Source organism: Manis javanica, chromosome 11 (genome assembly GCF_040802235.1).
Source record: "Manis javanica isolate MJ-LG chromosome 11, MJ_LKY, whole genome shotgun sequence".
In the NCBI taxonomy this organism is placed as follows: Eukaryota; Metazoa; Chordata; class Mammalia; order Pholidota; family Manidae; genus Manis; species Manis javanica.
In genome coordinates this window covers 101,562,660-101,588,382 of record NC_133166.1, presented here as the reverse complement: position 1 = coordinate 101,588,382, position 25,723 = coordinate 101,562,660, and the positions used below count along the sequence as shown (strand labels likewise).

The window sequence follows — 25,723 nt, the reverse complement described above, 5'->3', positions numbered from 1 at the left end:
CTCTCAGAGGATGCCAGCAAAACCTCCTCTATCATCACACAGGGCTCCAGCCTGCCTCCCACCTCTCCCCACTTTCTCTGGCTTTACCACGTGTGGGACCCAAACAAGTCACCCTCTCATACCTCTGAGCCTCTCTGCACATGTGCCTGGAATTGCTTACCTTTGACCCCCAATTATTCTCTACCTACTTCCGTCCCTGCAAAGTCTGGTGGAGAAACTTTTCTTCCCGCAAGCTCTTCTTGACCACCCCCTGCTGCCCCCTCTGCCAGGTTTACAAAATTACCCCCAGCTAAAGTCAGTATCATATTACTCACCATTGTGTGTCCTGAACCCCGACTCCGGGGGGTGACTAGGTATCACCTTTGTGTCTTCAGCACACAGTGCCTGCTTTCTGACAGGTGCCAGACACACCTTCACTGCACCGAGGGGTCCTGAAGAAGATACTGGGAAGGAGCTCGGGCTGCTGGAGAGAGAAAAGATGGAGTGCTGGTGAGGGCTGAGCAGGTTCATCAAGGAAAAATGGCCGGATGTTTGGGGATGGACGGTTAGGTTGCAAATCTCTGTGGCTTAAAACAATGGGGGTTGATTTCTCACCAGAGCAACATGTCCCCTGTGGGCCAGCAGGGGGCTCTGTTCATGACAGTCACTCAGGGACCCAGCCAGAGAGCGCAGTCGCCATGCCCAACAGAACCCCACCATTGGGGGCAGGAGCTCTGTGAGGTCTTGCATCAGCAATGAAACGCTTTCCTTGAGCAATCGCGCGGCCCCACCCAATCAGAGGGTGCCAGGGAAGGACAATTCTAACATATGCTAGGCAGGCGGAAAGCTGGGAACCCTGGGCGGGAAGCAGGAGGGTCTCAGGGACAGCTCTCCTGGTTGGTCCGTGAGCACCAGCAGGCAGCACCTCCCAGGAGGGCCTCTGGCTTGGGGTTACCAGCAGGTGTAAATATCTGAGCAGGAGGCCTTTTCAGCTGGGCTCCTGTTCTGGTGTCACTGTGCCAGGGGGTAGGGGTGGGGCTGTGGGCGGAAACCACCAGGTGTGGCCCTGGGAAAGTCCCTGACATTCTAGAGAAACATGGAATTTCCTGGTCGTAACCATTTCTTATCCCACTGCCATCTTGGAGTTGACCAGAGCAGGGCAGACCCCTCCAGCCTCTCAGGAAGTTTGGTTTGGGGCATTGAGTCCTGCCTGGGAAGTTGGCACACCTGGGTTCCAACCCCAGCAATCTCGGAAGATCATGGGCAAAGTATTAAAAGCGTGGGGGCCTCAGTGTCTGGAAAGCACTTCCCAGTTTCCCAAGCATTTCCAAATATGTTGTTCCATGTCATCCAAGCAACCAGTGGAGCAAACGCTCCGTGCCTCATGCCTTGGATAAGAAAACTGGAAGAGTGGTATGCCGGGCCGAGGGTCACACCCTGGAGGGTATCCACTGTGTTCAGCGCTTATTCTTGGCCTCTGCAGCCCACTGGGAATATGAATCAGGCTCCTAGGAGCAGCTAGGCAGGGGGTCTGGACCTCCTCGGGGCACCTGAGTGTGGAAACTGCCTTCCCAGGCAGCTCTCCACTTGGCCAACTTGCCCAACTTGTTCTGTGGCCTCTGGCCAAGCCCTGAACTCCCCTGCTCCAATCAACTGCAGGAGATGCCCAAACAGCACCGAGTGGCCACTGCAGCTGCCCAGCCTCCGTTCCAGGGCTCTCCGGGGCTCGGACTCCGGTCCTATCACTCTACTTGGGAAGTCCGAGCATCCTCTCTCTCCTTCCTGTGACGGTGGCAGCTGCAGTCCAGCCGCCTCTGTCTCTTTAAGAGAGAGAGAGAGAAAGAGCGAGATCAGGAAGTGTGAGAGGGCTGAGCGCCTGGCTGGACGCTGAGCTCAGTGTCTGCCTCTCCGGAAGGCAGGGAGGAAACCCCAGGCTCCAGATCTCCCGGCTCCCAGCAGCACACGGCCCCTTCCAGCGGCCCAGTCCTCAGGTCCCTGGGGCCCACGGCCACCAGGATGCCATGGGCGCTGCCCATGAGTGACAGCAAACCCTGAGAGCTCTGCGGGTGCCGCCCAGTCCCACAGCTGAGATGGGGTGAGTGTGCAGAATCTGTGGGGGAGCCCAGCGTGGGGCAGCGCTCAGCAGAGGGCGGGTGCTGGGGTCTGGGCAGTGGCTCTCCGGCCCCCTGTGTCCTGTCTGCTGCTTCTGGGGGCCCCGGCCATGTCTGTGCCCCATCTCCGGTGGTCACCCTTGCACAGGACGGAGGAGAGCAGTGAGAGGCAGGGAAGGTCGTGGCCCAGAGGAGAGCTGCCATCTCCTGCAGCACCCCGTTCCTGGGCTCCTCCCACACCTGCAGCCAGCCTTCCGCTGCCTCCCTGCCTGCCCCCGCCTGGTGCAGGGGCCTGCCCTCCCCTCGGCTGGTGTCCTGCTCCCTACTCCGACTCCTGGGAGCAGGGGTGGCAGGGAAAGTCTGGGGCAGCCGGGGAATAGGGCTGGAAACCCCCAGCTGGGGAGGCTGACAAACAGGAAAGTGCTAGAGGGCTGGGGCCAGGGGCCTTTGATGGAGGCTGAGAACCAAACGGCCCTGAGGGCTGCCTCTCATCCGCCCTCCTCTTTCCGGTGCAGCTCAGCGCCTGGACTTGCCACAGACGGAAAGCATAGCACATACTCACCGCCCGGGAGAGTCTCTGCCTGATCCAGGGCTGCTCAGAGCTCGGGTAAGTGCCTCTGGCTGCAGGAGGAGGGAGGGAAGGCGGTGGGTGGGGCAGCTGCCCACACGCTCCATCACCACCCTCCTGCACCCCACAACCATTGAAAACAGAGTGGGTGCTTAGGCGCCGGTCTGGGGCTGCAGAGCAGACAGAGCTGACCGGGTGTGCAGCCCAGCAGCCCCAGGTACAGCTGTGGCAGAGCCAGGAGCATACCCCAGGGCGTGCTGCACTGTCTGGGACTCCGCCGGCTGCAGCGTGCTGCCCGTTCCTGGGATCTGCAGTTGTGCCCTGGCCCAGCACCAGACCCACACTGAGGACCAGCCCTGGCAGGATGACAAAGGCAGTGAAATCTGCTGCCCACCAGCTCCCCAACCTGGCCTCTGGCCCAATCTCAGTGTGCTCCTCCGCGTCACACCCCTAGGCCTGCTAGCTGACCCCTCCTCAGCCTCCGATGGGGGTGGGCGGACTGCCCCCCCATCCTGCTGAGTACTACGTCATCCTCAAGGGGTCTCTCAGTATGGCAGGTGCTTCTGTAAAAGGCAAACATGAATATATTTCTGAAACTAGGAATTGGCCACTGATCTCCTCAAGTGGCCTCTGGCTCATGGAATTGACATTCTCAAGGTTTACATTTTTAAAGAAGATGACATAGAAAAAGTTCAAAGCTGAGGAACTGTAAGATTCCAGGCAGGTGATGCTAGGGCGAGAGCCCATAAGATGTCACCCAAGGAAGCTCTGTCCTGTCCGGCCTCACTGGGGAGCATTTACCGGGAGGCAGCCCTTCTCATGCTCCTCATCCCACCTGTCCAGTGGAGACCAGCCCCGGCCCTATTTCTCAGAGGGGCACTAGGTCTGACCTAAGGCTCTGTGCAGCCAACTGCTTTAGGGGAACTGGCCTTTGGAAAGAAGCCGACGGCAATGAGGATGGGGAAGGGAGATGTAGAGGGGTTTCAGATCCTCTCCAGGGCTCCTGAGCCCTTGGATTTGATGGTCCCGTGGCTCCTCCATCCCCTCCGCACATACATGCACATGCACACACGTTCACACACACGCACGCCCACATGCCTGCTCTGCAGCCTCACTCTTGCTGTCTAGAGTGGGGCTGGCCTGGCCGTGCTGGCTGCGTGGTGCAGCTGAGCTCACAGCAGCAGGAAGTGGTGGGCCTGGGTGAGTGGGTAGGGAGGGGCTCCAGGCTCGTGTTGCAATCCTGGAGATTTGTGGTGGTGTCATTGACGCTGCCTGACCCGGGGCCCTGCCTTGAAGGACTATTTCTGCTTCCTGGGACAATCCCAGGCCTGGATGCCAAAATCCCAGAATTCTCAGTGCCTGGGAAAGGTGACAGAGAAAAGCGTTTGTCTCTTTAGGATGGCCTGTCTGGGGAGGGGACCAGTGAGTGGGGCCAGGAAGGGTACCCTGGGTGGGACAGGTGCAGTCTGTAGGCTGAGGGCCCAGTGCTTCTTTTTGGAGAAGTTACTTAGCCTTTCTGTACTTCACACTTCCTCTGCCCCTTGCCTCTGGAATGGCCACATGGAGCCCGCCAATGGGGTGTCTCACGCACAGCTACTGGTTAGGCCACCAGTGTCCACCCCAGGTCAGGGACGGACTCCTGGACCCCAGTGTGTTCTTCTTCTAGGTACAAGGTGGCTGGCCAGCCAGGGGCAGGAGATGCTGAGCACTGTCAATTACCTGTGGCACACGGACGACCTGCTGGGGCAGGGGGCCACTGCCAGTGTGTACAAGGCCCGGAACAAGGTAGGGCACAGCCCACCCCTGGCCCCCTCACGCCCAGGAAGTTCTTGGCCCAGTCAACCCCTAGTGGGCCACAGGGTGGTATGTGGCTGGGCAGAGGCGTCTGGACTTTGTCCTGCACTCTGAGAGGAGAAGGGGGGTACACTGTGGGTTTGAGCAGATGTGCAGGGAGCTGGAAAGGGCTCCTGGGTCTGATGCTTCTTCTGTCGGGCACAGTTTGGGACCGGAGAGAAAGACAGGCAGACTCCAAGCCAACAGCCAGGGGAGAGGGCAGCAGATCTAGGACCTGCAGAGGTGGGAAGCAGGACGTGTTTGGGCTGCAGCAGCCTTCACTGCAGAACTGTATGGAACCTACGAGCACATTGCTCTCTCTTGTCTTGAGAACTGAAGCCAGACAGAAAGGGTCCCAACCCCAGGTCTGCTGGTAACGCCGGAGAGTCCGTGCTAACGCTGTAGTATTGTCAGTAGTAATAGTAATAGTAACAGCAAACCTGCAAGGTGTGAGGGGGTTGGGGGGACAAGCCCTGCTGCCTCCCGGTGCTGGACCAGCTGTGGGCGGCTGAGGGGGAGGGGCTCCGTCCCCAGCCAGGCTGCCTTGCCCATTTCTGGTGTTGGGCTGGTAGAGAGGCTGAGCGGAGGCCTGGGCAGTGTTGTGCTCCCGGCGCAGGGCTGGGACTTACATTCTCCCCCGTGGCAGAAATCCGGGGAGCTGGTTGCTGTGAAGGTCTTCAACACCGCCAGCTACCTGCGACCCCGAGAGGTGCAGGGGAGGGAGTTTGAGGTCCTGCGGAAGCTGAACCACCCGAACATCGTCAAGCTCTTTGCCGTGGAGGAGACGGTGGGTCCAGCACTTGGTCAGAGAAGGAGGAAGGAGGGTCTTTGAACCCCACCAGCTGGAAAGGGTCAGGTCGCATAGTAATGGAAACCTGGTCACATGCTCACCAGCAGGTCAGCCAGAGTGGCAACCTGCAGGGTGGAGGGAGGAAGGCCAGCTGGGAGGGGACAGTGCGTGGGGAAGTGAGGACAGAAAGAAGAGCCTGACCATGAGGGCTTCCTGGAAAAGGTACCGTAGGGCCCAGGTGTGAGGCCAAGGAGGAAAGGCTAGGCTGGAAGCTGGAGCCTAGGGCATGGGGGCATCGGGCTCAGGGCTGAGCCACTTCCTCTTGAGCAAGCTGGTTCCTCCCACAGAGGTGGAAGGGAAGGACGTGCCCCCTCCCCAAGCGTCCCTCTGTCCCACCCACAGGGGAACAGCAGGCAGAAGGTGCTGGTGATGGAGTACTGCTCCAGTGGGAGCCTGCTGAGTGTGCTGGAGAGCCCGGAGCACAGCTTCGGGCTGCCTGAGGAGGAGTTCCTGGTGGTGCTGCGCTGTGTGGGTGAGCCCCCCACCCCCAACTCCCATCGGGAGCGCCCCCACCCCCCAGCCGGCCACAGCCCCTGCCCTCGGCGCCAGGCAAAGTCCCAGAGAGGTGTGGTGTTCCAAAACAAGTGTCCAAACACAGAAGAACATTCCGAACCTGCGAGGCTCTCCATTTACAGACCTGGGACAGGCGCTGATGAATGGACAGAACCCACGTGTCCGATTGCTGCTCCTCCGCAGTTCAAAACTCCAACTTAAAAAATTTAAAACAGGCCGTATACCAATGATCGTAACAGTGTTATTCACAGTAGCCACCCAAAGATCACAGACAGATGAATGGATTAAGCAAAATGTGGTATATACATACAATGGGGTACTATTCAGCCTTAAAAAGGAAGGAAATTCTAACACATCCTATGACAGGTGAACCTGGGAGACATTCTGCTAAGTAAGCTAAGCCAGCCACACAGGACGGATACTGTATGATTCTACTTATGTGAGCCTCCCAGAGACGTCAGACCAGAGAGGCAGAAAGGGGAATGGAGGGTGCCAGGGGGAGGGGAGGGGAAATGGAGAGTGACTGTTTAGTAGGTAGAGTTTCAGTTTGGGAGGTTGACAGAAGTCTGGATGGTGGTAACAGCTGCACAACAATGTGAGTGTATTTAACGCCACTAACCTATACAGTTAAATGGTTTATGTGATAAATTGCATTAGGTATATTTGACCACAATTCTTAAAAATTAGAAAATTAAAACAGGGAATAGGGTGCCACCCTCCAGGAGCAGAACCACCATCCCTCTTGGTTTCTTAGAGAACCCCAGAGGAACCTTGACACCCCATGTCCTTGAACACCCTCCTTTGCCCGGTGCCCGTCTGTTCTCCTGCTCTTCCCACGGCCCTGTCAGCCCATGGGAAATCTGTTTGGACCCACGGGCAGCCATCCTCCCAAGGCGCGTCCTCAGCTAGAGCCACTAGCAGCCCTCGTCCTGTCCCCAGCGGCTGGCATGAACCACTTGCGGGAGAATGGCATCGTCCACCGCGACATCAAGCCCGGGAACATCATGCGCCTCGTGGGGGGGGAGGGGCAGAGCATCTACAAACTGACCGACTTCGGGGCTGCCCGTGAGCTGGACGACGATGAGCAGTTCGTCTCCGTCTACGGGACTGAGGAGTATCTGGTGAGTGGGAGGCTGGGGGCCGCCCTGCCCCGGACTCCTTTGTGCAGTTAACAAAGGAGGTTGATCTGATCCTCACGGGGAGAACACCACTGGGCCCCACCTTCCCAGGGCACAGGGTGGGCAGGGGAGAAACGCCCGGACAGACTGGTCCACAGCAACAGCGGAGAAACGAGGAGAAGGAGTCTAAAGGTTCTGCTTCCACCAGAAGGTGGTGGAAGGGGGCCTGACGGATGGGGCTCAGCCCTTCCCCACCCCCTCTCCACGGCCGCTCTCTGGTCTCTCTCTGGCAGCATCCTGACATGTATGAGCGGGCGGTTCTTCGCAAGCCCCAGCAGAAGGCATTTGGGGTGACTGTGGATCTCTGGAGCACTGGAGTGACCCTGTACCATGCCGCCACCGGCAGCCTGCCCTTCGTGCCCTTTGGTGGGCCCCGGCGCAATAAGGAGATCATGTATGGGGGGGCCCTGGGCAGGGAATGAGGGGGCCGGCCCCCGGCCCCCTACTGGTCCTGCTGTATCTCCTGTTCTACCTTTGGCTCTGTGGTTCCCCTACTCATCCACCACCCCACTCCCCACTCCCCACTCCCCACTTTAGATCCTTGGTTACCCGTCAGGAAGCTGAGCCCTGCCCCTGGCTGAAGGGAGACGTCCTAACCCCTTATCTTAGTTCAGGGTCTTATTCTAGCCCTCCCTCCATTTATGGCTTACCCCCTCTCACCTGAGGCTCCAAAAGACACCTGTCCCTGGTTGCAGAGCCTGTGGGGGGAAGGTGGTGAGAACCCGGCCCCCAGACCCCAGGCCAGGGTCCTTCCTGCTGTCTAATACAGAGGCGGCTGCTCCCAAAGTGGAAGACATCTGGGCCAGGCCCAGCCCGGGCAAAGTTTTACAGGCAGGCTGGGCTGTGGGATGTGTAGTGGGGGGACAGTAGAGCTCACGTGGGGGGCACTAAGGCAAGGCGCTATGGTTGGCTGAAAGCTAGAACCCTCAAATTCCATTTTTCAGGCTACCTTGGAGTATCTGGGTGACTTAAACCAGTACTCTGAGCCCCCCATGCTGTTTGTCAGCCCTGGAAGTGAAACGGGCTGGGGGGGTCCCACTGACCTGGTCCTGTCTCACCCCAGGTACCGGATCATCACAGAGAAGCCGGCCGGGGCCATTGCCGGCACACAGAAGCGGGAAAATGGGCCCCTGGAGTGGAGTTACACCCTCCCCATCACCTGCCAGCTGTCCATGTGCGTGGGACCCTGCGGGAGGGATGGACACAGACCTGTCTGGGCTGGTATCATTTCTCTCAGCTGAGAGTCAGGACCTCCCTCCGAGGCCTGTCCCACTGGGGCCTGGCATTCTGCTGGCTTGAGCATGCCCCTTGCCCTTCCTGGCCTCAGTTCTCCCATCAGGCTGCTGGAGGCGTTCTTCCAATTCTTCCTCCCCAGCCCACCCCACCCCACTACCTCTGTCCCAGCTCATCAGGACAGTCTCAGGGGCCCCTATTGCCACCTCAAGGAGGATGAGTCTGGGCCCCGGCCCCTGATAGTCTCCCTGTCCCCGGGTGGGCAGGGGTCTGCAGAGCCAGCTGGTGCCCATCCTGGCCAACATCCTGGAGGTGGAGCAAGCCAAGTGCTGGGGCTTCGACCAGTTCTTTGCAGAGACCAGTGACATCCTGCAGCGCGTTGTCGTCCATGTCTTCTCCCTGTCCCAGGTGGTCCTGCACCACGTCTACATCCATGTCCACAACACGTAAGTGGGCAGAGTGGTGGAGGCCCGAGAACCTTTTCTAGCCAAGCCGAAGGGCATGTCCTAGGCAGTTCTTTGGGGGTGTTTAGATATGAAAGTTTCTGGGTCCAGTCTCAGTTTGGAAAAATACTAGTTCCACAAAGTTAAACAGAGTGCCTTGGGGCTAGACTCCAGAATTCATCACCCTTTATAATGCTAATGTGCATTGTAAATTTTTGAGGTGTGTGTGTGTGTGTTGCTGATGTGTTTCCCAAAGTTGTTGCTTACAGAACCCTTTATTCCTGGAGCATTTTATGGGTCTGGGTAAATTTTAATGGGCATGTGGCACGAAGACGTGCCAGGTGTCAGGGCTCCTGAGTTCTCTCTGCTCTGTCTCCATCCACTGTAAGACAGGAGCTCTACCCTTTGCCTCTCCATCCTTGATAAGATAGAGAATCACATAGGTCCTCTCTCTGAAAAGCTGAGCCCTCTTCGTGGGTGAGGTCTTAGCTGGGGTTGGGTCACCCCCACCCCAGAGCCCGCCTCCTGAACCCCCCCTCCTCCTTTCCTCTCTCTGTCCCCCTGCATGCCTAGGGTAGCCATCTTTCTGGAGGCTGTGTATGAGCAGACCAGCGTGGCCCCCCAGCACCAGGAGTACCTCTTTGAGGGTCACTGCTGTGTTCTCAAGCCCAACCTCTCGGCAAAGCACATCGCCCACACGACAGCAAGCAGCCCCCTGGTCCTGTTCAGCATAGCCAACGAGACCCCCAAGGGGCTGGCCTTCCGGGACCGTGAGTAGGGCCACCCAGGCTGGATCTTTACCCCTTTCCCATTCTCCTCCAGGATGCAGGGATACACAATCCAGGATATTGATCAGTTTTATTGGTGAGGGTTTCTTTGGACCCACAGGCCGTAGAGAGCAGGTATGGGTTCTAAGTCTGCATGTGGTTCTGAAACGCCTTGTGACTCAGGCTGGTGGCTTGACCTTCCTAGGCTCCACAGTGTCCACAGAACTGCGAAAGAAACTTCAGTCAGAAGATCAGGATTTAATAAGATCTCCGCAGTCTCTGTGGTTGCAGGGAAGCCTGGGATGCTTCAGGTGGGACCAAGCAGGAGCCCAGGGTGCTAGAGAGAAGGGAAGGTGGTCAGGGGCCCAGAGCTTTGTTCTCCCAAGTTCTAGCAGAAATGTCCCTTTTCTTTTGAATGGTGCTGATTTCAGCCTCCTTCTCAAGGTTCCCCAAGGCTGATTAGCCCTGAATTTCTCCAAGGGGAATTTACCTTGAAACTCCCAGGCAATGAGGGTGGGCTTAGCCCTGTTTCTGGCGGTTGAGGTGGTGAGCAAGGCATGGGGCTGTAGTTCTCCAACGTGGACACAAGGGGGCAGTGAGGGCCTGCAGTTGTAAGGAAGCACATCAAGGGCATTTAAGGCTTGGGAGGAGGAGGCTCTAGGCAGTTGGGAAGTTGGAGGTGGACATAGGTGGGAAGCAGCTCCTGTGAGCTGGGAATAGGGAAGGATGAGCTCGGAGATCACCCAGGGGCCATGTAGGCAGCCCCCTTGACAGGTTCTTTGTCCGCAGCTGCTCTGGACATTCCCAAGTTTGTCCCCAAAGTGGACCTGCAGGCAGATTACAACACAGCCAAGGTGAGATGTGGCCCCCAGGTGGCGGGGTGTGTGTGGGGGTGCCTCCCACGGGGCGGGGGGAGTCTGACCTGCCCACACTGTGTTACAGGGTGTGCTGGGCGCTGGCTACCAGGCCTTGCGGCTGGCCCGGACCCTGCTGGCTGGGCAGGAACTAACACTTCGGGGGCTCCACTGGTTCTTGTGAGTGCCCCCCCGGGCTGGGTGGAGAGGGCGAGGCAGGCGGCGGGGTGGGACAGGCAGCCTGCACCTGCTCTGCACCTTCCTGGGCTCCCCGCAGGCGCCCTAGGTCCCCTGGGAGAAGGCAGCTCTGACTCGGGCTTCCCTTGGCAGGGAGGTGCTCCAGGCCTCCTGCAAGCGGACCCTGGAGGTCACACGGGTGGCCCTGCTCTTCCTCAGCAGCAGCCTGGGCACAGAGAGGTGGGTGTCCTGCCCAGGACGGGAGGCCGTCACAAGCGTGTTAGGCTTAGACCCCTCAGTTCTCTCTCTCTGTCTGACTGTCACCCCAATGTTTCCTACAATGCCCCTCGCCACCGCCCCTTGTCTGGAGCTCCACCTTCCCAGCCATGCTGGAACAGAGAGGGCACCCTGCCCTGTCCCTCATCCCCACCCTGCCAGGTGATGGCACATAGCTGCCCCCCACCCAGTCCCTTCACCTCAGGGGCAAGGGGGCCCCTGGGGACATGGCCTCTCCAGGTCCCGAGGTGGCCTTCCTGCCCCAGGAAAGGGCCTCCTTCCTGCCAGACCCCTTCTGAAGGTGCGGACTGTTCATCCTGCCCCAGGCCCCAGAGCAGGACTCTAGGAGAGTCCTTACACCGTGCAGGGTGCCTGGTGCCCTGGAGCTGCAGAGACCTGCAGCCTCCTCCTCCCACTCCCTCGGGGTCTTAAACTGTCCTCGCCTTCTTGGGGCTCCGTGCTCTCCATTCTGACATGGGCTCATTAGGGGTCACAGGGTGGGAAAAGGTTGAGAGTGGGGAGGAGGGAACCCAGCTCCTGGGTCCAGGGATGAGAAGTGGGGAGGATTCCACTGGCCAGAGCCCTTCTGAGAAGTGGGTACAGCTCCCAAATCTTGCTGGGCACAGGGCTGTGATCCAGGTGAGAGATGGGGTCTCTGCAGCCTGGGGAAGCCCCTGGTGGCTGGAGCCTTTCCCACCGGGAGGGCACCCGTGGTAACACAGGTGTGAAGACCATGCCAAACAAGCTTGATGTCCCCACCCCTTGTGTCCCTTGTCCTCAGGAAGGTCCTGGAAATTTCCCAGCAGCAAACTGACTCACTGCAGCTGTGCCTCCCCCTGGGGCTGGGCAGCAGCAGGGCTGGTGATGGGGCGGATGGGTGGTGGCCGCTGGGGAGGAGGGGCTGCAGGGTGGGCGCAGGAAGAAGCGGCAGGGATAGATGTGGCACCGAGCACGCAGAGAGGCCCACGTTCCCCTGAGAGAGAGCCCCTCCCCAGCATGGGACTGTGACAGAATGGTTGAGTAAAGGGAGACTAGAGATGATTCAGGTGGGACGAAGCAGGAGCCCAGGGTGCTAGAGAGAAGGGAAGGTGGTCAGGGGCCCAGAGCTTTGTTCTCCCAAGTTCTAGCAGAAATATCCCTTTTCTTTAGAATGATGCTGACTTCAGCCTCCTTCTCAAGGTCCCCAAGGCTGAATTAGCCCTCAGTTTCTCCAAGATTTCTCCAAGAGGAATTGACCTTGAAACTCCCAGGCAATGAGGGTGGGGCTGTTGAGATGGGGAGCCTTCCTGCCCCAGGAAAGGGCCTCCTGGACATGGGTAGAGGCAACCCTGGAGGTCTGCCTGGAGGAAGGGAGGCTTTTAGGACTAGAATGAAAGAGAATACGTTGGGTTGGAAGGAATAGAGAGAAGGGCCATGATAAGGAGGGATTGGGGGTGAGGAGGTGCTGGTGAGGGCTGTAGTCATGATGGAAGATATCCCAGAGTGAAATGGAAGTGGGGGGCAGGGCTGGAAGGAGAGGGGAAATGCACTGAGGTCATAGAGGGTCCAGTTGGCAGATTTGTCCCCAAGAAAAAGACCAACAGGGTTCTACTGTAAGTTCTTGAGCAGGAAAAATATGTACAGAGAAAGCATTAGGGTGTTTGCCTGCCCCTTGCCCTGGACCTGTGTGTGTGGGAGTGACGGGCTAGCCCCGGGCTGGGGTCCTGGCATCTGCTGGCCGCTGTTGCTCCCGTCTGGTTTCAAGGTCTTCCCGTACTCACTGCTGGCCTCAGGCCATTGTCATCTTTCCCCATCTGTGCGTCTGTTCCTCTTTTTCAAAATGAGCAGGTTGGCTGATCTCTGAGGCCGCCCAGCCCCGACGCTTTGCAAACCCATTCCTTTCTGACCATCCTCAGAGATATAGATTCTTCTAAGGTCTGAAGCCAGTAACTCCTCCCAGAGTGGAACGTGAGACCTTTTAATAAACTGAATTTCCCTTTTGGAGGAGCCTGAGCACCTGGCACAAAGTGGCTGCCATTACCCAGCCTGGTTACTCACCTCTCCCACAGGGCACTCTTCCTGCCTCAGACTCCCTTGGCAGAGTGTTCGTGCCTTTGTCCCAGAGTTCCCTGGTCCTCATTGGCAGCTGCCATCTGGAGGCACTGTTCAGGCAGTCAGGACTGGCTCGGGGAATCCCGCTGCTCCCCTCCACCACCCAAAATGGGGTGTTCCTGCTCTCTAGGCAAGCCCCCTGAGGTCCCTTGTAATCTCACAGACACCTTATTAGGTCGCAGGAAGGAGCTGAGCTTCCCCGTTATGGAGATGAAGACCTGGGGTCTTGCAGGACCACAGTGACCCGAGGTCACCAGACTGCAAGGATGGCAGCCAGGGCAAGGGCTCCAACCCCGCACTCCCGACTCGCTGCCCAGTGGGACTGGGTCAGCCTCATCCTCTTCTGCCATCAAATATTCCACACCCTAAAAGCTGTTTGTACATTCAGTGATTCATTCAACAACCATGTATCCAACTGAACACTTCAGTAGGCACTGGAGATACCCCACGGGCAGAGCGGGAAGCACCCCTGTCTTCACGGAGCTGCTTCCTCGGTCCTGATCCTCTGCCCTCCTTCCTCCCCCCTCCCCACCATTCCCAAGCCAAAGCACACCGAGCTCTTATTTCCTAACTGGTGTTCTAAGACCAGCGTGTGCTAATTGTAGAATGTCAGAATCTACAGGAAAGCAAAAATGAAATAGAAATTCCGTATCCTACCAGAGATAGGCGGTCCCACCTTAGCAATATACGTCACCCCCAGGCCCTTTTCTACAATAGGTATGTAAGTATGTGTATTAACCCCTACAGATTTTCCAGTACTTGCTGTCTTATAACCTGCTTTTCTCAGCTGATGAGCTCTCCCCTCTGTCAATACGTGTTTGGCTCATCGAGTACCCGTCCATATTCAGATTTCCCTGATTATCCCCCAGTTTTCTTTTCCAGTTGCTATCATCCAAAACAGGATCCAATCCAAGAACAACACACTTTGTCCAGATCAGAACAGACTTGAGGAACCTAACAAGCAGACACACGCTGCCTCCCCACCCCATGTCCTTGTTGGAAGGATGACATGGGTGTCCCACCTGCTGGACTCACCTAGCACATCCTCTGGGTGTCGTTTGGTTTGTTCTTCTTTCCCAGCCTCTCCTGTAAACTGAGAGTTCTAAAGGCTGGAGAGATTCAAGCTAAACATATTTTTTTGGCTGGGTATGTCAGAGATGCTGCTGAGTACACCTCACACCCTCCCACCCCGAGCGGGGACAGCTGGGCTCCCAGTGACATTCTCCCTCTGAAAGAATCAGCACGGTGTTATATGGCACCACACAGATGTCATGCCTTGGTCATTCATTGTCGATTTTAACACCATGTCTAAACCAAGTGAATAATTTCACTGGAGCAGCATGATGCTAATATTCCAGGTCCTGGCACATTATTAGCTAGTATTCTATACAATACAATTTTCCCCTTACCAATAAGCTACTGGTTATCATGAAATGCAGTATCTACTGCAAAGGAACTTTATTCTTTTCCTTTAGCTTTAAATTTTCTTTAGCAGCTGCCTATCTCAATATTTATTCTTTGCAATGCTCAATAGTGTCACAGCTGGGGTGAGTATGGGCCTCTTCAGGTGGGGTCCTCTGTCCCAGCCACAAAACTCCCCAGACACTCCACTAGCCAGCAAGGCTGCCCCAAAGACACCCTGGGCACTGTGCAGTCACAGAACTCTCTGCCTGCTATTTCCCTAAGTGTGCCCCTCCTCCGTCCTTCCCTTGAGGCTCAGTGACATGGCTGAGGTGCGTGGGACCCAGGAGCTGAGGAGGGCCACGGAGCTGAGGACCCAGCTGCGGGCTGTGAGTGAGGCTGGGAGCAGCAGGGGCAGAGGGTACAGGGGGCAGAGGGGGCAGCCAGGCCGCCCCTCAGAGCCCCGTGCTGAGGACCTCGTGGGGGTCTGCCTGTTTGTCCTGCAGCTGGCTGAGGTCCTCTCCAGGTGTTCCCACAACATCACAGAGGCCCAGATGAGCATGGGCCACCTGAGCTTGGAGCTGGCGAAGAACCGGGATCAGGTACATGAGGACAGAAGGTCTGTGGGGTTTCCTTCTCGGGGCGGGTGGGGCACTCAGCTTGAAAGGGCCAGTAGCCGGGTTTCTCCCCTATCTTGGCAAGGGTGCTGGGCCATGGGGCAGCGGTGGGGTTCAGGGATGCACCAGACCCTCCCCTGAGACTGAACACGGGAGAAAAGGATTTGCGGTCCTGCCCCCATCTGGGAGTTTTGAGAGTGAATTAGAAATCTGAGCAGATGTAATAGTTCTAAATAAAAGAATGATTTAGTTCCCTTTCTTTTCTGAGCCCCTGCTCTGTGTTGGACCCTTGGACACTTATCATCTCACTTAATCCTTAGAACAGCACTACTATTTAGGCCCTTTTATAGGGGAGGACGCCCTCTCAGGGAGGTTGATTTGCTCTGTCATAGCCAGTAAACATGACAAATGACAGAGGTGGGGTTCAGGTCAGGTTTGCCCATCTCCAAAGCCTGTCCCAGGGATTTACAGCAAGCCCCTTTCTCCCTTCTAGCAAACATATAAATGCCCACTCACCTCACAGCCTGATGTGGGCCCCCCTGACCAGGGCAGGGCCAGTCGCCTCCCTACCTCCTGCCACAAGTGCTCAGAGGGACCCTTAAGCCCATGCCACCGACTCTGAACTCAAAAAGCCCTGAAACCTGGAGGTATCTTCTTACCTGTTTTGGCTGTAAAACCTGACCTAGACTGACATGAGGTTCTTCATAGTCTTTACTTATCCCATGTAGAGTAATTCTTCTTATGTTCTCTGAAGATCCAGTGTATTTGGTGAGGGGATGCTGCCCCAGACCCCGCTAGGGGTGTTCCGGCGTAGAGTGCATCACTCTGAATGACCTTTCTAAATAGAAGGCAGCTCTGAATTTGGAGCACATCTGGCCCACGCCGTTTGGATACGACTGGGTCTGAGGTCTTGTCTGACCCCTGGTCTCTGGAGGGCACTTGCCTGGGCCACAGTCCAGCTCCAGAAAAAGCTGAACTGGGGCACAGGGAGGAGCTGTCGGGAGGAAGTGGGGCTAAGCAGGCCTGAGGGTGTGGAAGAGCCCCCAGCAGACACACACACCCAACATCTCAAGCACGGCATTTGTGTCCAGCCTAAAAAGGGCAAGGAAGAAACAGTAACGACCTTAAACTCCAGGCTGAGAAGGTCCTTGGAAGGTCATCTGCTGCACTCCCCTGCCTCTGGGCAGGACAGAGGACCTTTGATTCATTTCTTATTTTAAACAAGGCTCGTTGATTCTGTGCACCTTCGACAGGCCCAGTCTTGGATACACCAAGAAGGCTCTCTTACCCTTTTCAGGGGACCAGAGGAGCAATCTCTGCTGCACTCCCAGCCCGTTTCACTGTCTGACTGTCTCAGGGTCCAAGGCTCATTCCCAGGGTCTGACCTCAAGCCTTCTTAGGTAGAAAAGGCTCCTCTCTGGATGCCTGACCCATTCGACTTTTTGTCTATCTCATCTCTTAGTAAATACCCCGTGTGTGTGTGTGTGTGAATAAACGGGAGAATGAGACGGCTGGCTGGCACCAAGGTGCCTCAAACAAGCTTAGAGACAGAGGAACCACCCACTCGTGACTGGCCCCCCAGGGTATGGCAACGAGGTTACTTCTGCGGGAAGGCAGCTGCTCCCCTCTTCCCACTGCCATCCCCTCCCTGCCTCCCCCTTTCCTCTGTGCCGTAGGAGTCTTCCAGCACCCCTGGTCCTTGTCTTCCGCCCACAGCATCCAGCAGATTCAGTGTTGTTTGGACAAGATGTACCTTACCTACAAACAGTTCAGGAAGTCCAGGATGAGGCCAGGTGAGCTGCAGGAACAGCAAAATACTTCTGTGCCACCCCTTCCCTCCCTTTTCCTTCCCTCGGTCCCCCTGGTCCATCCTGTTGCCCCGTAACCCTCCACCCGGCACTGCTCTGGAGGCCCACCGTGTGGGGGGTGCTCTGCGGCACTGGGTGCAACTGGTCTAAGGCAGGGCCCCTGCCTGCAGGCCAGCGAGGGACAGGAAGTCTGTACACCTGTGCCTATTGCTACGTAGGAGGTTTTGATGATGCGGTGGGGACTCAGTGGGCTAGAACCTGGGCGCTACAGAAGAGGTGGCCCTGGGAAGAGACCCCCTCACCATGGCAGTCACTTCACAGCTTAAGGAGTATTTCCCCAGCCACTGGGTCTTTGCCGCACCAAAATAGCCAGGTTTTCCAGATAAGAGAGAATCAGAGAAATACCATTTGGCATCAGTGGGCCAGCTGCTTTGCCCACCAAGTCTGCTGATTCTCAGAAAGACCCTCTGGGAAGGGGCAGCTCCTTTTCAGGTTTGGAAGACGCCGCACAAGGTGACTGCCCTTATAGGGCAGGGCAGGACGGAACCAGGGAGGGCTGGGGCTGGGAGCCAGGGGGGTGCAGGAGACCCCAGATGGTTCTCGGGGTTGAGAGAGGAACCCACCCTCTCTTCCCACCCAGGTCCCAAGCATTTCCTGACATGTACACTGAGGGTCTTGGGCTTGACTGCCAAGTTCTCTTCCACCCCTCGGATTATCTAAACAGCACTGTCCCATAGAAATACGGTGGCAGCCACATAAGAATTTTCAGTTCTCTAGTAGACACAATTTGAAAAGTGGAAAGAAACAGGTGAAATTAATTTTAAAATATATTTTACTCAACCCCCTTTATCCAAATTGTCATTTCAGCAGGTAATCACTGTAAACAAAACTTTTAAAAAGAGGTCTTACATTTTTTTTTCTGTGCTGAGTCTTCACAATCACACGTGTGTTTTACACTTACGGTACATCCTGTTTGGAAGCTAATTTCTTTTCACAAAGTGAAATGTAGTGAAAATGTAATCTTACCAAAAGTAAAATGTAGGTCTTACAAAACAATAAAGCTGTGTTTAATTGGAAAAAAATATTTTCCAAGGCTTCAGCTTTAAATTTTTAATTAATTGAATTAATTAAATGAAAATAAGAATTCAGTTCCTCTGTCACACCATCCTCATTCAGTGATCGGTAGCCACCAGTAAATGTCTGGTGGCCACCGTGTTAGACACACAGATCTGGAAAATGGGCTCCCTCCTGGGAGCGCCAGTCCTGCCTCGGGGTCTGCCCTGCAGGGGTAGGCGGAGCAGTGCAGGAGACCGGAAACCCCAGACTGCCCTGTCCCCAAAGGCGGTGGGGCCTTGTGGCCCCATAAGCTGTGATTTTAGGGAACCCTTGGAGTCTTCTCTGCCTCCATCCCTGGAATTCCATAATCCTGCCATCCCTACCCCCTGAACACCTCCCGTAATGTGGGGCACTGTCCTCGATGCTGGGCAGATTCTGAATTTATTTAATGCTCATAAAAACTCCAGACACCCTAACCACCCCGTCTCCCATTATAGATGAGGAAACTGAGGCACTGGAAGGCTAAGTGGCCCCAACAATCTAGGTCCAGCTTCAAACCACCCCCTATTATAGCCTCAAAGAGTTTCCGACATTTTTGGGGTTTATTGGCCTGCAGGGGTCCTTTATTAAAACTGAAAACGACCCAGGCAGAATAACTCTTGACTACTAACACCGCTCTTCTGAAAATGCACCCTGACTTCAGGGCCTCCTGTCCTGTCGTGGTGGATGGCCAGAGTACTGTGAGGGGGGCCCCCTGGCTCCAGCTCCCTGCTACTAGGAGGCAGGGCTGGGACTGGGAGCTTGGACTTCACACGTGTTCCACTGGCTGAGAGCGGGGCCCAGGATGAAGAGCCCAGCGGGGACTCTGCCGTTAGGGGCAGGAGTGGCGCAGCAAGGCAGACCTCCCCATCATTTCCTTGGGGGAGCCACTAGCCGAGGCCCATTCCCTAGGCGCCCAGGAGGGGGTGGCATCACCCTAGTGCACTGACACACTGGGAGGTGGCCGAGGCCTCAAAACTGCAGCCAGCCTGGCAAAAGTGGCTGCACCCAGGAGGGGAGGTAGAGAGCGGTGGCCCTGCTTACCCAGCCTGCGCTGTGGAGCCCAGCGGGGTTGGGAAGAGGGCAGGCTGTGTACCTTTCAAGGCCCATCCATCCACCACTCCCCACCCAAGGCCCACGCTTCCACCCCTCCCCACGGGTTGGCCAGCCCCCGGAGCACTATAGCCATTGCTCTAGAGCTCCATCATAACGCCATTTCTGGGGTGCTTATTTCACTCCTATCCCTCCTGGCTCCCCTGGCTGGCGTCTTCCGCAGAGCAGGACTCAGGCTGGGCTATCTACATCTCTGTAGCTGTCCCCCAACCCTTGTGGATTCCATTCTGTGGCTGATTGAACAGGTGATGTCCTTCCTGTCTGATTCCTTCAGGGCTTGGCTACAATGAGGAGCAGATTCACAAGCTGGATAAGTGAGTGGCCTGACCCCCGGCAGGAGGGGAGCAGGGGGGTGGGTGTCGCCAGGGCAGAGAGATTCTCTGTGCCAGACTAGATGGCGGGGAGAGGGCCCTGACGGCAGGCAGGCCGTAGCTGGGCTGGAGGAAACGGGGTAACTCCATCTGGGGCGGGGGCAGGAGGCTGCGCAGCTGCGTCAGAGGGAGGGTGCTCAGAAGCAGTCCTGCCGTACCTGGATTTACTTCTAATATGAACAGGATTGTTTGTAGTGTTTCCCATTTACTACTTCCTCCTTCTGACCTCTGGCTGAGCTTCCCTTCTTCCCTCTTCCAGACGAGGCCTTCCCACATTTAATGGTTATTTGGGGACTGGCTACCTTCATTCTATACTGGCCCCTGACCCCCCCCCCCCCACACACACACACACACACTCTCACACACTCACACACTCACACACTCTCTCTCTCTCCTTCCTTCCTCATACTCATCTCGCCTCTGGGGACTGAGCCCGAGAGTGTGCCTGTTCTCTGAGGTCCCCCCGCCTTTCTCCCACATCTTTGTTGATAGGTTCAGTGTGCAGGCCGCTCTGATCTCCACAGTTCCTGCATGTGAGCATCGTTTCTGCCTTTGAAGACGTGGCCCCGCTATGGCCCCAGGGGCTAGCATTTAGGTGGCAGAGACCCAGGGATGCCAGGCTTGTTCCCAGGTGGCTCTGGTTGTTTATCACTGGGCCTTGGTGTCCCTGTCTTTTCAGGGTGAATTTTAGTCATTTAGCCAAAAGGCTCTTGAAGGTATTCCAGGAGGAGTGTGTGCAGAAGTATCAGGCATCTCTGGTCGCGCACGGCAAGCGGATGAGGTAACCATCTGGCTCTCCCTCCTGAGCTCCTGGGCCCTGGGGCCCCTCCTGGCTTCAGACAACCCTGGACTTTGCAGCCCTGATGGACACGGGTGGTAGGAAAGGAAGAAAAGGAGAGAAATGGATGGTTTTGTGCACCTCGGTGGACTAGGCAGTCTGCTGGGTGGTTTATGCATTAGCTTATTTAATCCCACACTGTCTACCCTATGAGTAGGTGCTATCACCCATTACACAGATGAGGGCACCGAGGCTCAGAGAACAGGGTTCTTCCTCAGTAGCCCACAGCTGGTAGGTAGCAGATGCAGGACTAGTGTCCAGGTCTGACTGTCTCTAACATCTGGGTTCTCTCCCATCTCCAAATGGTTGTGCTGGGAAGCCCCCTCCCTGGGGAAAACACAAGGGCCCCCTGGGATAAGTAAGGACAAGCTGGCTTATAGGCTTCTGAGGGGTCAGGGAAGAGGACCCTTCAGTACCACCCTCTCACCCCGTCCTCTGTAGGGTTTTGGCCCTTCCTCCCTCCCCTGCCTGCACGATCTGGGCCCTTCCTGAGAAAACGGGGCAGTTTCCCAGGTGCTGCTGGTTGGAGACCCTATGACCTGTGGGCTTGTGATAAGGGTGAGACCTGGGCGCTCATCCACTGTGCATCAGAATAGCAATGCCGGCTCACCCACCCCCAGCCTATCCCAAATTCTGATTTAATTGGTTTGAAGTCAGGCTTGCCTATCAGCATTTTAAAAACACCTCCAGGAGATTCTAATGTATAGTCAGAGTTGAGAATCAACCACTGATTTCCCAGCCCTGGGATCTGGTTTCCTTTGTGTGCAATGGGGAAAATGTTCTTGCCTACTCCCCCAACTTAGAGAACAGAATTCATAAAAGATTCTTGACCTTGATGTGCCCTGGAAATGGGAGCGTGGGCAGCTCCCCTGCTAAGTGCCCCAGTGTGGGCAGTCCTCTGCCCCTCTGGAGCCTGACCTGGCCCCGAGTTCATCCTTACCCGCACATGTGACCCAGCTGTGGCCACATGTATGCTTGCCACTCCCACGGGGGCTCTCAGGAGACCCCCCACCAGCCTCAGTGGGCCGCGCTCACCAGCATTCTTACAGCAGGACAGGTGGGAGCTGAGGGCCACGTGGAGGGACAGAGGCAGTGAGGGAAGTAATGCTGGGGACCCATCCGCTCCAGCCTCCGTCATCTGGAAGGCTGCCCCTCCAGTCTGTATGGTGACCTGAACAGCAGCCGGGGGGGTCCCTGGGAAGCGTAAGTGAACCCGGCTCTGACTGCTGATCTGTGCTCTCCAGGGAGGTCCATGATACCAGGAACCACCTGTGCCAGGTGGGCTGTTCCGTGGCCGCCTGTAGCACCAAAGCCCAGGAAGCCCAGGAGAGCCTCAGCAAGGTGCGAGGGGAGCCAGGGCCCTCAGGCGGCCTGTGGCCACCCGGGCCACCCCCTGCCTCTGGGCGGAACCGCCTTAACGAATCCAAGCACCTTGGTGTGGATTGGCAGTCTCTGACCCACTAGCGTGCCCGGCTGTGGGGACAGAGGAGTGGAAGGCACTTTTGGTGGTCTCAGACTGAAGGTCACTGCAAGGGCAGAGCCTCCAGAATGCGGGGGCGCTGTGAACTCTCCTGTGTCTGCTGATCTGCTCTCTGCGAAGAGACGTGGCAGCTCTGAGAAGTCGCTGCTTTGCCAGCGGGAAGGGCTGCCGCTCCGCCTTGACCCTCTTTCAGAGACTGGCACCCCGCCTCTGCCCACCTGCTCACACGGTGTCCTACGAGCTGTGGGTCAGACACAGGAGGGCGCAGCGGCCTCGCCGCTCCCCCGAGCACAGTGGGGAAGGCGGCTGTGTGCTCACAGGCTGGGAGGAGGGGCTCACGGGAAAGGCTGGGGCGCTGTGGGTGCTCCAGGGGCCCCGGCTGTGGGCCATCCTGTCACCCTTTTCTTGCCCCCTCCTTGAGCCTCCCCTACAAAATAACAGTTTCTGGCCCGTCCCCTTTGACTGAACCATGGTTTCCTTTCAGATCCTTGACCAGCTATCGCACCAGCTCCTTCAGGACAGAGCAGAAGGGGCTGAGGCGTCACTGCTCCCAGTAACTGCTTATCCCATCCCTGCACCAATGGACCTGGTCCTCCAGTAAGTGTGGGAGAGGAGTGTGTGTGTGTGTGTGTGTGTGTAAGGGCTGGAGTGAGGGGGTAGGGTGCTGAGCTTAGGGCTTAGGGCTGAGGGGTTCAGCCACATGCCGTGCCTAGGAGGCAGGAATAAAGACAGGCTTGGTGGTGGGCCTCTTGGGGTGGGGGAGGCCTGGGCAGGGCGACTTGGGCCTCGGCCATAGCCGCCTCTCTTCCTTCGGCCTTGGATAGCATGCAAGAGCTCTATGAGGAGATGAAGCTGGTGGCATTTGACCTTCAGGACAACAACCGCATCATTGAAGGGTACGGAGCTGCCATGCGGGGAAGCTGGGTCCTCAAGCCACCCTTGCCTCAGGGGCACAAGGTGTCCGTACCTGACCCTACAGGTGTGATAACAGTTGTCCATTTTCCAAACAGTCATGCCAGAGCTTTGGCCTTTTCCATAGGTGAGCTGCCATCTTCCTGAGGCGTGGTTTTTCATTACAGTCTTGAGAATAGGAGCCTCAGTGCAGTCAGAGGTGGGGCCTTGAGGGCACGTGGGTCTGTGGCCATGTCCTCCTTATGAATGTGGATTTGGCCAATGTGTCACCCAGACGAAGGCCTTCAATCTCCACAGCCATGCTCGGAGTGGGCGGCCCCTCACACTCCAGGAAACAGCGCAGAGCTTGGGTGGACTGCCCAAGGCCTGGATTTCTCTGGCCGTGTCATGCACATGCTCACAGGGCCGCCCCTCTGCAGTGGGGTGAGGGTGCTGGCGCTGTACAGTCTTTGGGATTTTGTGCCCCACTAAAATTCACAGAAGAAACGTGGCAAAGAGCAGAGTGCCCACCTCTCCTGTAACCAAGGAAGCACATTGGAGAGGGGAAACCCCTACCATCTAGCAGCCGCACTTCATAAAGCATGTTCTTCGACGCAAACAGGAAGGGGGGACATAATCTCAGAATCAAGGACGGTCCTTGCCCTGAAGGTCAGTGGGCCTGTTTACAGACACAGATGCGCATGCATGTGTGCAGACTCCTCCCAGGCCCTCAACATCCTTGTGCCTGGCCCTTCCCCGTTTGGGAACCAGTGGCAGTAGGGGATCAGCAAGGCTTCCAATGGGATTCGGCTCCTAACTCTGCTCCCTACCACCCACATGTTCCTGGGAGGCTGGTTCAGCTCCGACCTTCAGTCCCTCCCAGCAGAATAGGAATAAGGACTCCTTCCTCCTGGTGTTAATGTCGGGATCTAGTAGGACAAGAGAGGCGTTGTGTTGGGGTCGCGACTGCAGAGGGAAGGACTCGGTGGTTGGTGGTCCCCACAGGTCACAGCGGTCCAGGGTGCTGGAATTGGGGCCACGAGGTTAGGAAGCCAGGAGCAGCTCGCGGTCGTCCCTAAGCTTCCTCTGGTCCTTGGGTTGAGGAGGTGTCTCCTCATGTCCCGTTCCGTCCTCAAAGACCTGCAAAGAGGAGATTCAACAGCTTCTTGGAAAGCCGCTATTTCCGAAATAGCCTCCATGGGCAGGAAGTTCTAATTTTAGTGCAGACATAAATTTTTCTTGCTGTTTACAAATAACTCAAAACTTTATTTTAGTGAATTTTCACTTCCTTCTTCGGAGCTGGGGCCAAAGAGCCTAAAGAAACAGTGTGAATTCCTTTCCCCTCCTCCTGACCTTTGACTGCATTGGATTGACCCGGGGAGCTTCTCAAAGTGCAGATGCCCGGGTCTTGCTCCCAGAAACCTTGGGTGCCGCCTGGGATTGAGAATTTTTATGAGTTTCCCAGGTGATTGTAACATGTAATCAGGGATGAGAACCACAGAGTTCTTGTCTGGGGACAAGGACATTGCCGGAGAAGAGCTGAGAATGTGCTTGGTTCAGTGCTCCGGAGAGTTGAATGTGCTGGGCTCTGGGGTGTGGCCTGCAGGCCCCCACCGGTCTGGGAGAGTGAATCTGCACACCTCTCATTACAGGTTAAACAGGGTCCCCTCAGCTCCTGACGTCTGAGCTCCGTGGGGTGTACGCGTCATCCGGAAGCATTAAAATCATGCACACGTTGCCCCTGCCTGCACCGTGGGACCCAGCACAGGACTCCATGCAGCCCCATCTCATCAGCCTGCCTCCTCCCTGGCTGACAGCTGGGCTGTGGCACCAGCCTCCCCTCCTGCTGCCTCTCTGCGGGAAGCCCCAGGCCATCTCCTTCAGGACCCTCGGCCGAGCGTCTCATGCAGACTCGGGTACAGCTCCCCCGTTGCCCTGGCCCGTGTGGCTGAACCTGGAGAAAGGCGATGATGGGCCCTGCCACCCGCTGCCCTGGTATAAGGAGCACCGCTTTTCGGGGAGCAGCAGAGGAGGCTCCCTCTGGTCTCCCCAGGGCACTGCATCAGCAGACCTCACTTCGGTCTTCCTCCCCCTAAGCTGTCTCTGGTTGAACATACAGCCCCCTCCCCTCTCCTCTTTTCTGAGGGTCACCGTACTCAGCCCCAGGCCGTACAGATTCTGTTTTCTTTCCACTTTTGCTCCAGCTGAGCCTAAGGTTGAGAGATCGAGTGGCCTTGGCCAGGCGCCAGGGCCTCAGGGAGCCCCTCTTCTCTCTCTGAGGCACTAGCAGTTTCAGGGACATGCAGCCAGCAGGTGTCAGCAGTAGCCATGCAGATTAGCACAGGCCTGCACGCCCACAGCCCTGGGAGGACACACAGGCTGTACCCTTCAGAAGTGGAATAAACATGGTCTCCTTTTCTATTTCTGAGTGGCTCTCACAGGGCAGGGTGTGGAAGGCAGGGAGGACATTCAGCTGGGTGTGCTTGGCATCCCGGCAGGCCTGGGTGGGAATCTATGAGGAGAAGGGCTGCAAACAGAGTCAGGACTGGTCACTTGCTGATTCCTGTCTTTCCCCTAAGTGGGCCCTGATTTCAGGGAATATCCCAAGGAAGGTGGCCTCCTGCCAAGTGCGCTTGCCTCCCCATTCTTTCTCCTGCCCCCTGTCATTTGGGGAGCTGTATAAGAGGCCCGGAGCTTGAAAGAAAAGAGGTCTTTTTTTTTTTAACCTCAAATCTACCATTTAAGTGCCTACGCTTTTCCCCCACTGGGTTTGAGCACTGCTCGGTTGTTTGAAGCATTCCCTCATTTTGTGTAGAAGCGAGAATGGTGAGGTGCCTGGAGAGGCAATCAGATTGGTGCAAATTTAGTTTCCCCCTGCAATCCATCTGCCTTCCCGTGGCCCGGGCTGAACTGCCCCCCAGCCGAGGGCACCCGGGAGGGGAGGTTGAGGGGAGCGAGCAGCCCCACTCTGTGCTTTGAAGCATGAAGGCGGTGCTATGCTTGACCCCAGAAAACCCCAGACATCTTTCCTGCCCATCTTCCTGGAACTTCCGCATCCTCAGAGTCGCTCTGCCTAATGACCTAGAAGGGCAGGAGTGAGGCAGGCTGGGTCCCAGTGTCTGACATGCTCTGCACTGCTTCTCTGTGGAAAGACCAACACCCTAAAGGCCCAGGGGAGGGTTGCTGGGTTTGCTTGCACCAGGCCTAAGTGGCCGCATGTGGGCCATTTGGGCCTG

The 25,723-nt window shown here is 56.7% G+C and overlaps 1 protein-coding gene across 23 annotated transcripts; it reads left to right on the top strand.

The window, feature by feature from the left end:
* The first annotated feature begins 1,638 nt into the window (after positions 1 to 1,638).
* Positions 1,639 to 24,908, top strand: IKBKE (inhibitor of nuclear factor kappa B kinase subunit epsilon). Of its 23 annotated transcripts, XR_005060519.2 has the most exons (23): positions 1,641 to 2,074; positions 2,606 to 2,697; positions 4,325 to 4,443; positions 5,138 to 5,278; positions 5,684 to 5,813; positions 6,794 to 6,975; positions 7,266 to 7,426; positions 8,096 to 8,206; positions 8,532 to 8,711; positions 9,282 to 9,478; positions 10,265 to 10,329; positions 10,418 to 10,509; positions 10,660 to 10,746; positions 14,588 to 14,663; positions 14,781 to 14,893; positions 16,608 to 16,684; positions 19,182 to 19,221; positions 19,958 to 20,059; positions 21,361 to 21,457; positions 22,081 to 22,193; positions 22,421 to 22,492; positions 22,989 to 23,156; positions 24,140 to 24,908. XR_005060519.2 is itself a non-coding variant. In XM_037015212.2 (22 exons), exons 3-22 carry the CDS (start codon positions 4,357 to 4,359, stop codon positions 24,171 to 24,173), a joined length of 2,157 nt encoding a protein of 718 aa, XP_036871107.2. In that variant the 5' UTR covers positions 1,642 to 2,074; positions 2,606 to 2,697; positions 4,325 to 4,356; the 3' UTR covers positions 24,174 to 24,908. The 23 variants fall into 23 exon arrangements, 8 of the variants coding, with proteins under 8 accessions (XP_073073138.1, XP_036871108.2, XP_036871109.2 ...); XM_037015212.2 differs by lacking the exon at positions 22,989 to 23,156 and having other exon boundaries at positions 1,642 to 2,074; XR_005060520.2 differs by lacking the exons at positions 21,361 to 21,457; positions 22,989 to 23,156.
* The last annotated feature ends 815 nt before the right edge of the window (positions 24,909 to 25,723 follow it).

Coding starts and splice junctions, on each gene's coding strand:
- IKBKE (XM_037015212.2), top strand. CDS start 4,357: ATGCTGAGCACTGTCAATTACCTGTGGCACACGGACGACCTGCTGGGG. Junction 14,894..16,607: donor CAGGTACATGAGGACAGAAG/GTCTGTGGGGTT, acceptor TTCCGCCCACAG/CATCCAGCAGATTCAGTGTT. Junction 21,458..22,080: donor CCCAGGAGAGCCTCAGCAAG/GTGCGAGGGGAG, acceptor GTTTCCTTTCAG/ATCCTTGACCAGCTATCGCA.